Source organism: Lagenorhynchus albirostris, chromosome 3 (genome assembly GCF_949774975.1).
Source record: "Lagenorhynchus albirostris chromosome 3, mLagAlb1.1, whole genome shotgun sequence".
Taxonomy (NCBI): Eukaryota; Metazoa; Chordata; class Mammalia; order Artiodactyla; family Delphinidae; genus Lagenorhynchus; species Lagenorhynchus albirostris.
Window position 1 is genome coordinate 148,022,516 of NC_083097.1, and position 15,385 is coordinate 148,037,900.

Below are 15,385 nucleotides of genomic sequence, written 5' to 3' on the forward strand. Positions count from 1 at the left end.
GGTACTCTCATCATTCCCATTTCACAGATGAGGAAAGGGAGGGACCAAGAGGCTAAATATCTTATCCAAAAGCTCCAGAGCCGGGAAGTGGTGGATATCCAAACCCAGGCAGCCAGAATCCAGGGCTCTCACACTTTCCCACTACATCACCCTCTGCCTTGGAGACATAAAAATATTTTCCTGGCCTATCCTCTGAGCCCGGCACTGTGCTAGGCCCTGGGGCTTCTACGCCAGTCCCTGTGCATGTTTCCAAGGTAGGCATGAAGCAGGATAGTAGCCAATTCTACTAAATCCTTATTAGAATGACAGAAACCCTGGCTGAGGTTCTCTCACCATCTTATCTGACGATGTCCTTGTAGCTGTCTTAATTCTGTTGAGCCACAGGGGGCAGAGGGCAGGGGTAAAGAAAAGCCTTACAGCCCTGGTTGAGAGTGAACAGTCTTGATAATCTTGGGTTGTAATGATCTACCCTCACATGGCTGCCCCTCACCAGTGAGGCCCTGTGCTCCTTGGGAGCAGGGACGGGACTTCACTCCTCCCCAGATCTCTTTGATCTAGCCCTGTACCTGTGGCTCCACGTAGGTACAAAATAAATGGTGAATAAATTAATGAGCAAATGGATGAATGTGTGGGTAAATGGCTTAATGAATGTGATAGGGAAGTAATGAATGAGCAGAGAAGGAGCCAGTGAGCAAGTGAATGAATGACTGCATGAATGAATGAATTCATCAGGGGGCTTTGGTCTGATGAACACTGTGAGGGCTGCTCTGAGAAGCCCTCTATGACCATCTATGTGCACTCGGTCATAATGGCGTCTGCCCCTGCCATGCCCATGAGAAGTGTCTTCCTTTCTCCCCCCCAGATTTATTGTGATATAACTGACCTATAATATTCTGTAAGTTTAAGGTGTGCAACGTGTTGATTTGATACACTTACATACTGCCTCATGATTACCACAGCATTAGTTATCACTTCCAGCACTTCACATAATTACCATTTCTTTTGTGTGTGTGTGTGTGTGTGTGTGTGTGTGTGTGTGTGTGGTGAGGACATTTAAGATCTTCCTTTCTTATGACTGTTCCCCCCCACGTCCTTACTCTTGGAGCCTATAATGGGTGGTCTTTCAGTTGCTATTGCCTCAACAAATTTCACTCCGCTTACTGCTGCTACCCTGGCTTCTGCAGACAGCCCAGGTGTAGCCATCCTCCCTGAGTCTGAAGGCCAGTGGGCTCCAACACTGACCTCAGGGGATCTGGAATTAAACCTTATACAGCACCCAGCAAGTCTAGAGATCAAGCCAGATGCCATTGTTGATCATGAGTATGAGTAAATGCTGGTATTTCATAATTTCATCACCATATGTTAGGGAACACCCGTAAACTGGGAGAGAACAGGGGACCTGCCTGAGTCGGGCAAGTCTTTCTTTTTTTTTTTTTTTTTTGGCTCCACCGCGGGCATGCGGGAACTTAGTTCCCCCACCGGGGATCATCGAACTCGTGTCCCCTGCAGTGGAAGCACGGTGTCTTAACCACCGGACCGCCAGAGAAGTCCCATCTCTTCTATCTTTCTATCTGGCGTCTGGTACAAAGTAGGCGCTCAACACATATGAATTGAATGAGTCAATCCATTCAATGAATCCATTCAACCAATCACTGAGAGTCTCCCGCACAGCGGAGCCGGGATTGGAGGCCTCTCATTCCGAGAGGCCGCGCAGAGGGACTCTCAGTCTGACGAGATGGGTGGTGCCGGCGACACTGGGCTGCCTAGCCCAGGCGGGAGGCGGAGCTCGGGCACCACCAGGCGGGGCGAGGCGGGGACAAGGTGGGCAGGGCGGGGTGGGCGGGGCCGGAATGAGTCGGGCGGGGCAATAGCTACAAACCCGCAGGCGCGCTAGTCTGCAGAATCCCGGCTGCCCTAGCCGGCTTTTAAAGAAGACTCTCAACGGAGTTAAAAGGGGAGAGAGAGCACAGCTTCAGTTAGCATGGCGCATTGCACGTGTTTACATCAAACACGGAAAGCTTACAGTTTGCGTCATTGGGAGTTAATGGCAAAAGTCTGACTCTGGTAAGGCCTGTCCTTAGGGCTGCCCTGGAGCAAGGCCTCCGCTCTCTTTAGGAATAATAGGTGGTTGTAATTGAGCGCTATGCGCCAGACACTGTTCTAAACACAAGAAACGGATTAACTCATTTAGTCCTCGTAACAACTCTATGAGTCATCTACTTAAGATCATCCCCATTTCACAGATAAGGAGCCAAGGTCCAGCAACGTGAAGAGGCACTTGGGTTCAGGTCTCACTACAACTCCAGCTCTTCTAAAAAGGGCTAGAAGACTGGGGTGAAATTTGTTTGTTTGGTACGCAGGCCTCTCACTGTTGTGGCCTCTCCCGTTGCGGAGCACAGGCTCCGGGCGCGCAGGCTCAGCGGCCATGGCTCACGGGCGCAGCCACTCCGCGCCATGTGGGATCTTCCTGGACCGGGGAACGAACCCGCGTCCCCTGCATCGGCAGGTGGACTCTCAACCACTGCGCCACCAGGGAAGCTCTGGGGTGAAGTTTTGCAAAGCCAAGTGGTTGGTTTGTAATGACGCTCAAACATGCGTGCGCCTCAAAATCTTTGGTAAGGGGAAGTGCTTGCTCTAAATTCAGAGCCCCAGACCCCGACCTAACGCTGTCTGATTTTGCAGGGCTGTGGTGGAACACAAAAATCTGCATTTTGAACAGGCTCCTCGGTGATTTTGAAGAAGCAAGTTAGCCGATTGCATTTACAGCAATGTTAAATCATGATGTTAAATCACCCCTACCAAACGCCTAGACGACCTCTGCGGAGGGTAACAGGGGCAAAGAGTTTGGGGTAGGAGAGAGACTACTGATAATGTACCTATTGAAAGAACATCAACAAGCCTTTATTGCAGGCCCTACAAAAGTGCCCCTTCTCCCCAGCGGCACGAAGTCACCGGGTTCCAGGCATGACTCCCGGAGCCGCCTAGCGCTCCCGTGGCCCCCGAAAACGAGGCACTGCGATCCCACCCCATGCCGGAGGGGGCGCTATTCAGTTTCGTTCCGATAGGAATGGAGCATTGCTTTCTTTCTGCGCTTGCGCGGCAAGGAAGCCTCACTTCCGGCCTTGCGCGCCCAGGGTCTGAAACCTGCGGTCGCCAGGTAGGTGAGTGCAGGGGCTGCCTGCCTCCCTGGAGGTGTCTCGGCGTGATCCCCAACCGTGCAGTCCGAGCCCTCCTCCCTCAGTTAGCCTCAAGGTCCCAGTGCCACCTTTGGCCCAGATCCGTTTAGTCAAGCATGTGCTCCCCACGCACGCTTTCCTCTGTGTAACACCCTGACCCCTCACATCCTTCGTTTTCCTTCAGTCGCCTTCTTCCGAGGCCACCTCCCTAGAGCCCTTGCGCAGGGATGGGAGAAGTGTCCCGGATGCAGAGAATGCCCCGGTACCCCATTGAGCGTCCCTTCTCTCTCTCCCTTGCCTTTCTTTGCAGACCGTCACCATGAAATTCAACCCCTTCGTGACCTCGGACCGCAGCAAAAACCGCAAACGTCACTTCAATGCCCCCTCTCACGTGCGCAGGAAGATCATGTCGTCTCCACTCTCCAAGGAGCTGCGGCAGAAATACAACGTTCGCTCCATGCCCATCCGCAAGGACGACGAGGTCCAGGTATGTGTCCTCCGGGCTCTAGTTACCCAGCTGCGTGGCGCTCGGGCGCCGCCTTTGCCTGAGAACGTCGAGTGTGCTTGGACGTGGAGGACTGGCAGGTCATGTGACCCTGCAGATGTGTTAGACCGGAGATGGGGCCCAGAGTCACCAGAGAGCGCCTGTCCAGCCTAATTTAGAGCATTCCAACTCAATTCTTTAATAATAATAATTTGAGAAATATACCGTACCAACCAAGCAAAACTCTTGTTTTCTTATTTTGTCTGCGGAGGCTGCTAGTTTGCCAGGCATTACCCAGGGTGGCTATTTGAACCAGACTTTGCAGGGGAATGTTTTGCAATAAGAGTAGGGTCTTGTTATTGAGTTTAGTGGAAGCTGGGCATTTGATGGTGCTGGACTTGGCAGGGAGAATGGAGAAGCAGCAGCAAGTCAGAGGCCTGAAATTGTGAGAGTATGGCCCATGTGAGAAAGTATAAGCCCTCTGTTCTCTGTGACTGGAGCTTAGGATTAGGATGTGTAGTAGAGAGGGGAAGTGAGGGTGAGTAAAATAGACAGGGGCTATGTTCATTCCTTGAGGGAATATTTATTGAGCACTTACCAGGCAGTGTTCCCTAGAACACTAACAGTGCACATGGACCTACAGGCCCCTCTTAAAACCTCAGCACTATTGACTTCTTGGGCTGGATAATTCTTTGTTGTGCTGAGCTCTCCTGTGCACTGTAGGATGTTTAGCAGCATCCCTGATGTCTCCCCACTGGATGCCAGTAGCACCTCCTCACAGTTATGACAAGCAGAAATATTTCCAGGTATTGCCCAGTGTCTCTGGGGAGCAAAATCCACCCCTGCCACCCTCCCCCAGTTGAGAACCATTGTTTTAGAGAATGAAGTAAGGGATTTGGTGGATCACCTAAGGCACTGGGACTCTGAAGCTTTGAGGAGGAGAAGACTGGAAGCAGGGGATAAGTTAGGCTGAGATTGTAATAGGAATATCATAGAAAAAAATAATTCGGAAGTATGGTTCAACCTCTTCTCTCCTGGATCCTTCCCATCAGGCATGTTCTAGAATGGGGGGGATTGCAAATGCCTCTAGGGTCTAGTTAGGCAAATGAAAGGAAGTGGGCTCTTTTAAGGGAGATAGTCATATACCCTCAGCCCATTGCTGCGCTAGGGAAATGAAGACTCTTCAGTTACGTTCAGTTGTTGTCAGATTCTTCAGTTTTGCAAGAGACCTGGAAAATCTGGATTCTTTACTTTATAGAAACTGCTCTTGGCTGAGATCACCAGTAACCTCTTATTTATTTATGTATGTATGTATGTATTTACTTATTGCTGCATTGGGTCTTTGTTGCTGCGTGGGGCTTTCTCTTTCTTGCGGTGCACGGGCTTCTCTTGTTGTGGGGCATGGGCTCTAGGCGCGTGGGCTTCAGTAGTTGTGGCACATGGGCTCACTAGTTGCAGCTCGCGGGGTGTAGAGTGCAGGCTCAGTAGTTGTGGCACATGGGCTTAGTTGTTCCACAGCATGTGGGATCGTCCCGGACCAGGGCTTGAACCCGTGTCCCCTGAATTGGCAGGCAGATTCTTAACCACTGTGCCACCAGGGAAGTCCCCACCGACCTCTTTATGACTAAATTCAGTGGTCACATCTTGGTCTCACTGTCCTTGACTTTTGTTTTTGTTTTTTTTCTGGCTGCGTTGAGTCTTTGTTGCTGCGCGTGGGCTTTCTCTAGGTGCAGCGAGCGGGGGCTGCTCATCCTTGTGGTGCACGGGCTTCTCATTGCCGTGGCTTCTCTTGTGGAGCACGGGCTCTCGGTGCGTGGGCTTCAGTAGTTGTAGCACACGAGCTCAGTAGTTGTGGCTCACGGGCCCTAGAGTGCAGGCTCAGCAGTTGTGGCGCACGGGCTTAGTTGCTCTGCGGCATGTGGGATCTTCCCGGACCAGGGCTCGAACCCGTGTCCCCTGCATTGGCAGGCGGATTCTTAACCACTGCGCCACCAGGGAAGCCCTGTCCTTGACTTTTTCAGCAGCATTTGGCATAGGTTGCACCACCTTACTTCTTGAAATAGCTTCTCTTTTTAACTTCTGTGACACTTCAGGCTCACAATTTACTTGCAACTTCCCAGACTCCTTTGCTGGCTATTTCTCCTCTGCCTGCTCCCTAAATGCTGGAGTTTGTCACAGGGCCTGCACCTGGTCTTCCACTGGCTGGCCTACATGGTCTACCTAGATGGTAATATTTATTCCTAAAGTTTTAAATGTCTGCTGTGTGCTAACACCTTCCTCTTTTACATCCCAGTCCAAACTACTTTTCTGACCACAGAGCTGTAGATCTAACTGCCTGCTGAACATCTGTATTGGGATATCTCACAGACATCTCACGCTTCTTATGCATGAGATCCTGATATTCCCACTGCCTCTAAAATCTGATTCTCGTCCCATCTTTCACACCTCAGTAAGTGACACTTCTGTCTCCCCACTTAGGTATATCATAAACCTTTAAATTATTATTAACTTTCCCTAACCCCTCTCTTCTAATCGATCACTAAGTCTTGTTGATTTTACCTCCAAAGTACCTCTTGAATCTGACCACTTCTTTATATTTCCATTTTAGTTCAAAGCATCTGTAGCTTCCACTGTTACTGTAGTCCATTCTCCACAGAGTGGCATTGTTTGCAAATCAGATCCTGCTTAAAACCTATCAGTGGTGCTTGATGTGCTGACGGTAAAATCGAAATCTCTGACAAGGCCCTGCGTGAGCCAGTCCAGGTCTAATTCTCTGACCTCATCTCATCTTATTATCCCCCACGTGCTCTGTACTTCAAACACATTGGTCTTTTCAGGTCCTTAAATGCACCTAAATCTTTCTCTCTCTGCGTCTTTGTCCAGAATGCTCCCTCTGCCTGGAGTGCTCTTCTCCCCTTTACCTGGCTAACTCCTCCTTTTGCAGGTCTTATATTAATGTCACTTCCTCAGAAAAGCCTTCCCAGATACTTTACTCAGTATTTTAGTATAGCATCCTTTATTCTTTTTTCATAGCAATGAACACAATTTGAGATCATTTTTTAAAAAAACTGAGGCATAATTTACATACAGTGAAATGCACAGGTGAGTTTTGGCAGATATAAAACCATGTAGCGTCACCCTAATATGACGTAGACCATTTTTTATCATCTCAGTATCTTCCCATGTGCCCTGTTCCAGTTAGGATTATATATTTGCATGTTTACCTCTCAGCTGCCTACTGCCCATCAGACTAAGCTCCGTGAGGTCAGAGAACTCTTCTTTTTTGTTACCTGACCTCAGTGCAGAGCCTGGCACACAGCAGGGGCACAATCAATATTTATTGAATGGATGAAAACTGTTGACGGGTTGGAATTGGAAGATGAGATAAAGAAAAGGAGGGCAGGGGCTTCCCAGGTGGTACAGTGGTTAAGAATCCACCCGCCAACACAGGGGACACGGGTTCGAGCCCTGGTCCGGGAAGATCCCACATGCCGCGGAGCAACTAAGCCCATGTACCACAACTACTGAGCCTGCGCTCTAGAGCCTGCGAGCCACAACTACTGAGCCCACGTGTCACAACTACTGAAGCCCATGCGCCTAGAGTCCGTGCTCCAAAACAAGAGAGGCCACTGCAATGGGAAGCCTGTACACCGCAACGAAGAGTAGCTCCCGCTCGCCGCAACTAGAGAAAGATGGTGCGCAGCAACGAAGACCCAACACAGCCAAAAATAAATAAATTAAATAAATAATTTTTTTTAAATGTGTAAAAAAAAGAAAAGGAGAAGGAGGGCAGGGGAGAAGGAGCTGCCGTTTTTTTAATGCCTGTGGGGTTATGAATGGTTTCCTTTTTAGATATGAAGAAAATGAAACTCAGGTAAAGTAATAAAGAATAATATAGAAAATGAGTGTCTGAACCAGGAATCCAGGTCTCTTAACTCCAAAGGCCATACTGGGTAAGCACTTCTCTGAGCAGGAGAATAAAATCGTCCCAATTAGGTTTGTTAAAACTGCCTTTTCTCTCTTGGGATCTTCTAAGTCTCACCTACCTCTCTCTCTGAGCAGTTGACTATGCCTCCTGCTTTACAGAGGAAATTCGAACTGTTGTCCAGGATCTTGCACAACATCCGGCTCCACACCCTCTGGCTTACCTGCAGTTGCACCCCTCCCATCTTCATTCTCTCCTGTTACAGTGAAAGAGAAATCTCTGCTTCTGTGTAAGCTATCCTGCTGCCACTGCATGTGACATCCACCACTCTCTTCTGCCCTCTTGAGATCCTTCTATCCATTATCCCCTTTCTCTACAGTTTCCTTTACCTCTTCCTCCATACTTGTTCCTTCTCATCAGCATTTAAACATATTCATGTTTCCCCCTCTTTCAAAATAGAAAATTATCCCTTAACTTCACATCCACGTTGAACATGTGTCCTCTCTCTCATCCTCTTCAGATCCAAGCTCCTTGGGTCACTCTTTTTTCACCTTCGTCTTCTCACCTCCGGTGAACTCATTGCCTTATTGTAACGGCTTCCATCCCACTGCTCCACCGAAAGCACTGTAGCCATGACCACCAGTGACCAGCTTGTTGTCATCTGTTACTTTATCCTTCTAGCAGTTGCCCATCCTAGGGCATTTGACCTTCTTGTCTTGGCTACTCTAACACCACACTTCCTGGTTTGCCATTCTTCCTGGCCACTTCAGTCTCTTTCGTAAGCTCTTCCAAAATGCTGGCTTTTCTTAGATTTCTACATTCCCGTACCACCAGCTCCCTAAGTAAAATCAAGCTTTGAGTTGCCATCTCTTCGGATGACTCGCAGGTCTTTGTCACCAGCCCAGTTGGCCTTCCCGCTCTGCATGGAATTTTCATGTTCCATGCCTCCGGGAAAGGCACATCCATCCATCCAGTTGCCCAGCCAGACTCTGGATGTCATCCTCGCCTCTTCTCCCTCACCTTTCCACAGTCGATTGAGTCTTATCCTGTCTCCCTCCTCGCTGGGTCTAGCGTTTGTCCACTGCTCTTTATGACGGGTGTCCCTTTGACTCCTTTTATTAACACCTTTCTTCAATCAGGATGATACTTAATAGGGGCTTTTTCACCTACTTTTTCCATGTGAGGGTCTCTGGTCACGTAGACTGTGGTGGATCTTCAGTGAGGCGTGCATGGCTGTTGTCTTTTCAACCTGAAAATCACCGTGGTGAGTAAGCTGAACAATGTAGGTAGACATTTTAGGAGTATTGAGATTCGCCAATTCTTTACATGTGGTATTTCCTCTGTGCTTATATGGCTACATTTTTAGGGAAACCATAATCTAGTTAGTTTTTGAATAGAATTGGAGCATGAGCTGATTTTTAGTTGCAGAAGTAGCCCACAAGATTGTAATTTAACGTCTTTTTTCTGACTATAAAATATTTGTATTAATTGTAGGAATCTTGAAATTTAGAAGAACATAAATTAAAAAATAGTCATCAGTAATTCTCCTTCCTTCCTAATGGCAACCATTATTGACATTTGGATATATCTTCATCTCATGTTACATGCCATATACATATATGAAGCATATACACATAAGATTCAGACTATATATATAGCCTTGTATTCTTCTTTTTTCTCTAAAGGTCATATCTTGAGCATTTTCCTTGGTCATAAATTGTTTTTTGAAAACATGGGGTTTTAGATGGTTGCCTGAGAATCTCAATATAATTTTTTTTTAATTGAAGTATAGTTGATTTACAATGTTGTGTTAGTTTCTGGTGTACAGCAAAGTGATTCAGTTACTAAGTATAATTTCTTTAACCATTCTCTGTTTAGATCTTGAGAGTGATTATATATTTTTTTTATTTTACTTTTTGTAAAAAATTAAGCTATAATTGATGTATAACACGTATTCGTTTTATTTATTTATTTTTAATATTTATTTTTGGCTGCGCTGGATCTTCATAGCTGTGTGTGGGCTTTCTCTAGTTGCGGCGAGCGGGGGCTACTCTTCGTTGCAGTGCACGGGCTTCTCATTGTGGTGGCTTCTCTTGTTGTGGAGCATGGGCTCTAGACGCATGGGCTTCAGTAGTTGTGGCACACGGGCCCTAGAGCGCAGGGAGTTCAGTAGTTGTGGCATGTGGGCTTAGTAGTTATGGTGCACAGGCTTAGTTGCTCCACGGCATGTGGGATCTTCCTAGACCAGGGATCGAACCCATGTCCCCTGCACTGGCAGGTGGATTCTTAACCACTGGACCACCAGGGAAGTCCCTAACATGTATTAGTTTTTAGATGTACAGCGATTATATTTTTTTACTCTCAGGACTAGTCATGTGATGACCATCTTAGTTCAAGGAATGTTTTGTTCAGGTAAGAGAGGAAAAAAATACAGGCAAAGAATTTCCACCTGACTTAGAATACTACAAAGCAGATTTATACCAAAAAAAAAAAAACCCAGCTGATTTTGATGGAATCAAAATTCAAAATTTGACTGAATACAAAAAGTTCTATTGTTAGCCTGTGTGTTCCTGATAATTAGTTTCCTCACTATGATGTTCAAGCATTAGAAATGGGGAGAATTCTCTTTTGTATTTTCTCTCAGGTGGTTCGAGGACACTACAAAGGTCAGCAAATTGGCAAGGTAGTCCAGGTGTACAGAAAGAAATATGTCATCTACATCGAGCGGGTGCAGCGTGAGAAGGCTAATGGCACAACTGTCCACGTGGGCATTCACCCAAGCAAGGTATGGCCTGGGACTGCGCAGTGGTAGTGGGCGTATAGCATAGCATTCCTACTAGAGTTGTTGGCTGTTGGTACTTTCTGCACAGGCGGCCATGGTAAGGACTTCCTTGGGAGGAAGCTTGGTTGGTTCACTGGCTTAGTGATATCACGAGGGATCCAGTTCCTTTCCCTGTCTGTTTTGTCATCCTTGGTGAAGGCCCCGTCTGCAAGCTGGTAGCAAGAGTGTTCCAGGCATTCCAGGCATCACTTTCCCACTAGAGAGTGTCCAGAGGGAGAAGAGAGAACACCTCTTCCTTCGGCCCTCACACCCACCTGGTGGAATATGCTGTTCCTCCTTTAACCTCCCATTTTATATGTTATATTGTAGGGTCTCTCCTCCAGAGTTTCAGATCCTTAAGGGCAGAATGGTTGGGTCTCACTCATCTTTATGATCTCTGTATTGCCCAGCAGCTGGTGGGAATGCAGCTATTTTAAAAACAACGCATTTTGCCAGCCAAGGGCAAATTATACTGCCGACGTGGATAGACAAACCATCCATGTGGGTAGTATAATGTTTCACAAGCTAAATGACACTTCGTACCACTAAATTATCTAAATGGTCTTCTAGATCCTCAAGAGTTAGGAGCTGGGCATTGGGTAGCAGAAGAAGGAACCCAAGCTACTGTTGTCGAGGGAAGATCTGCTGGTTATAAGTCCTTTCTCCTTAAAAAAATATATATATATTCAATATCTGTTTGTTCTCTCATGCTAACAGGTGGTTATCACTAGGCTAAAACTGGACAAAGATCGGAAAAAAATTCTTGAACGCAAAGCCAAATCTCGACAAGTTGGAAAAGAGAAAGGCAAATATAAGGAAGAACTTATTGAGAAAATGCAGGAATGAATATAACCTTTTGCGCAACCACGGTTATCTGTAGATTCTTTTGCCTGGTGTGTATTTCTCTGAAACTTTTCCCGGTGTCTCTGGAACATTTCATTTCCTTCCTGTTTCGTTATTGATATGTGGCTCTGTATATCTACTTTTGCTGTTTCGATTAATAATTTTATGAATAAAAATTGGACACGTTTTCTTGTTCCAAAACATATTTATTGCCTTTTAGATAAAATCCATCTTACTTTCAGTTCCCCACTGCCAGTCTTTCACATGCTTAATCTACAGGGCAGCACAATATAGCAGCAGTGAGGTTAAGACAGCCCTGCTCCTGCCTGGACCCTCACGCCGATGGGGCAGACAGGACAGGGCTCTGGTCCCTGACACAGAGGTTGACCCACTCAGTGTAGGGCCGGCTGTGAACTGGCACCCACAGAGGGCAGTGCTGCTCAGCACTCACACTCAGGCCTGCCAGTCTGCTCTCTGGCCAGCTTCCTCTCCCTCACACCCCAACCAAACCCAAGGGCATGCAGCTCGCGGACCCAGCTGCCCTGCCCAAGTCTTGACCTTGCTAGTGCTATTTCCATGTGACTGAAATGCCCTGCTCTTTCCCGGGGCTAACTCAGAAAACTGACAGTCTACAGGCAAGACTTGGTTTACAAATAGATTTGGCTTGTCCTTCTGTTTTCATAATTTAAAATTAATTTCCAACATTTAAAACTTATGAGATCACAGAGAAATCCAGATCTTGTGCTTCATCTAGCTGCATGAGGCCCTGATCCTGCGCAGCATCGGTTGTGTGGAGCCAGGGTACCCTGTTGTCTACCCCCAGTGGCATCTGAGTTTTAGACTCCAGGTCTAACTTCTAGTCATTCTTTACGATTAGCTTCAGAGCCACATCTACAATCCTCCCTTGCCCCTGGGATAAATAATCTACTGATTAATGCATTAAACAGCCTTTTATGGCTCTCTAGTAACACAGGGTTTATCTGACACTCTGGTGTTTCTTAATAAATGTTGATTGAATCAGTTATTTCCCATTTTGACTGGTGAAGAAAATGAGTTGAGGTTAATTGTCCAAATCCCAGAGAGCCCAAGAGATAGAGCTGGGATTTGAACCCGGGCCTCGGTGCATCAAAGGACATTCACCTCCCACAGCCATCTGCCTCTGGAGTTCCTCCTGCTCTTAAGTCAGCCCTTTACTGGAGTCTGACAAGAGCCTACACATTTATATGGAACAGAGAAGAATTTACGTGTCTGTAGCAGTAAAAGCATTAGTGCTTAGTGGGAAAAGCATTGTCACCAGTGGTCAAGCTCCAATCCCAGCTCTACCACTGGACAGTCAAAGGCCTTTGAGCAAACAGCTCATCTCTGAGCTTCCATTTTCTCAGAGTAAAAAGATGGTAATACCTTCATTGCCTTCGTGTCTCATGTTAAATGCAGAAATAAAATGCCACGATCAAATGGGCTATTTCTGAGCACACTTTGATTGTGGGAGTGTATAAATTCTAATATCGCTATTATTGTTCAATTAACTTCTATTTCAAATTCTGACATTCACTTTGCACTCAAAGAAGGAATGATTTTTCACAAAAGATTGCTAAGATCACAAACCACAGAACTCAATATGCATGCTCTGACTGTGGCATTGATTTAAGAGTAGGCGGAATGATACTGGCTCCGTAGCCAGACGGATCTTGATTCAAGTCCTGCTGTGGTGTTCAGACAGCCGTTTTTATGACCCTCTGTTTCTCTAGTCTATGTAAGAAGCTGGAAACGCTGATCTTCAAGGCTGAAAATTAAAGTAGCAGTCCACCAGATCCCCCTGATTTTAGGAGTCACGTGGGTGGTTGCTAAAATAGTCTCCACCTCTTGCCTGGAGATTCTGTGATACAGTACGTCTGAAGAGAGAACTCTTCAGGTCTCGTGTGCATCTGTATTTTTCACATGGTCCTTGTATGATGCTTATGACTAGGTAAATTTGGGAAATTGTGAATTAGGATGTATACATACACAAAGCAGATAAAATAGAGCAGGTGCCCAAAACATGGTGGCTATGTTAGCACACTGAACCGTATGTCTAGGGAGCATAACAAGTAGGTCAACCAGCAAGGGCTGTGGTTTATTTTTCTAATTTGAGGTTTTGTCTTCATTCTCGAACAACACATGTTTCAGGGCCCCAAATTTGCATAAAAGTCAGATTTCAAACTAGATCATATTTGTAGTAGGATGACATCTTCTGATGCCTGGTCTGGGCCCTAGGCTCCAGCCATTACGCTCACCATGAAACTTAAATTGTATTTCCTAAGAGTTAGATTTGGTTTCTTTTCAGCAACTTTGTTCAATACAAGTGATAGATAAGAGCTTTGAGAGCTGTAATCTCCCCAAGTCACACCAGGCTTTTTATCATCAGCCATGTGAATAATAGTGCATGATCAAGAGTGGGAATTTGACATCAACTGAGAGCTCTAATCCCAGCTCAGTCGGCTTCTAGCTGTGTGACCCTGGGCAAATGGCCAAAACTCTCTGGGCCTCAGGTTTGTCATTTATAAAATGGAGATGAAGACTACCTACCTCTGGGACTTCCACTGGTGGCGCAGTGGTTAAGAATCTGCCTGCCAACGTAGGGGACATGGGTTTGAGCCCTGGTCTGGGAAGATCCCACATGCTGTGGCGCACCTGAGCCCGTGTGCCACAACTACTGAAGCCTGCGTTCCTAGAGCCTGTGCTCCGCAGCAAGAGAAGCCACTGCAATGAGAAGTCCGTGCACTGCAATGAAGAGTAGCCCCCGCTTGCCGCAACTAAAGAAAGACGGTGTGCAGCAACGAAGACCCAACGCAGCCAAAAATAAGTAAACAAATTTATTAAGAAGAAAGAAGGAAGGAAGGAAGGAGAAAGAGGAAAGAAAGAAAGGGAAAGAAAGGAAGACAAGAGTACCCACTTCACAGAGTTGTCAGATTTACTACTTGAGATACTGCGTGTAAAACACAGAGAACTCAGCAAATGTTAGCTATTGTCTTCCTGAGGAGATTGGCAGTGCGTTTGTCTGAAGGAGCAGAGGGGAAAGTTTTTCTCCAGGGAGTTTGGATAAATGCTGGTTCTTGAACAAGGCGGGAGTGTTTAAAGGCAGCAATATCATGTTTGGGCTGCTGCAGGAAATGGAGACTGCAGAATGCCAGCTGGGTGGGCCTGCTTATCAAGGTTTTGGCCTGGGGGGTTTTAGCATGTTTCCTGGAATGAGTTTGAATTAAGCAGTTTCCTACTGACCTTTTCATCAAATTTGCAGATGTCCATTTACTTGAGTGAGTCCCCTTGTGCTATTTTGGGAAGACTCCAAACTTTGAAACTTCACATAACTGATTCTGAATGTCTGCTTTCATAGTGCACTTGGGTTGAGATGTTCAGCTACAGAGGTTTCCATGTGAGTTGGGTAGGCAAATAAGTAACCAAATCTTCTGGGAACCCGGCAGAACTGTACTAACCAAGAGTCCTTCATACTCTGCTGATGCTACAGACTTTGAGCAGTTCCAATCTGGTAATGGCTTGGGTCTTTGTTCATTGTTCTTTTAAATTAATTTGTGTGTTTTTTAAGAAGTAATACTTATATATATAGTACAACATAAAAAGGTACAAAACGGGCTTCCCTGGTGGCACAGTGGTTAAGAATCCGCCTGCCAATGCAGGGGATACGGGTTCGAGCCCTGGTCCGGGAAGATCCCACATGCTGCAGAGCAACTAGGCCCGTGTGCCACAACTGCTGAGCCTGCACTCTAGAGCCCACAAGCCACCACTACTGAAGCCCACGTGCCTAGAGCCCATGCTCTGCAGCAGGAGAAGCCACGGCAATGAGATGCTCGCGCACCGCAACAAAGAGTAGCCCCCACTCGCCGCAACTGGAGAAGGCCCGCACTCAGCAACAGAGCCCCAATGCAGCCAAAAATAAATTAATTAAATAAATTTTTTTAAAAAAAGGTACAAAAGGTATACAGTGAAAAGTAAGTTTCCTGGGAATTCCCTGGTGGTCCAGTGGTTAGGACTCCGTACTTCCATTGCAGGGGGCATGGGTTCAATCCTTGGTCAGGGATGGTTGGGGAACTAAGACTAAGATCCCACAAGCCGCTCAGCATGGCCAAAAAAAAAAAAAA

The 15,385-nt window shown here is 46.6% G+C and overlaps 1 protein-coding gene across 2 annotated transcripts; it reads left to right on the plus strand.

Annotated features, from left to right (window-relative positions):
* The first annotated feature begins 3,033 nt into the window (after window positions 1-3,033).
* Window positions 3,034-11,436, plus strand: RPL26L1 (ribosomal protein L26 like 1). Of its 2 annotated transcripts, none has more exons than XM_060146561.1 (4): window positions 3,034-3,157; window positions 3,487-3,663; window positions 10,230-10,370; window positions 11,124-11,436. In XM_060146561.1, exons 1-4 carry the CDS (start codon window positions 3,068-3,070, stop codon window positions 11,250-11,252), a joined length of 537 nt encoding a protein of 178 aa, XP_060002544.1. In that variant the 5' UTR covers window positions 3,034-3,067; the 3' UTR covers window positions 11,253-11,436. The 2 variants fall into 2 exon arrangements, with proteins under 2 accessions (XP_060002544.1, XP_060002545.1); XM_060146562.1 differs by having other exon boundaries at window positions 3,095-3,161.
* The last annotated feature ends 3,949 nt before the right edge of the window (window positions 11,437-15,385 follow it).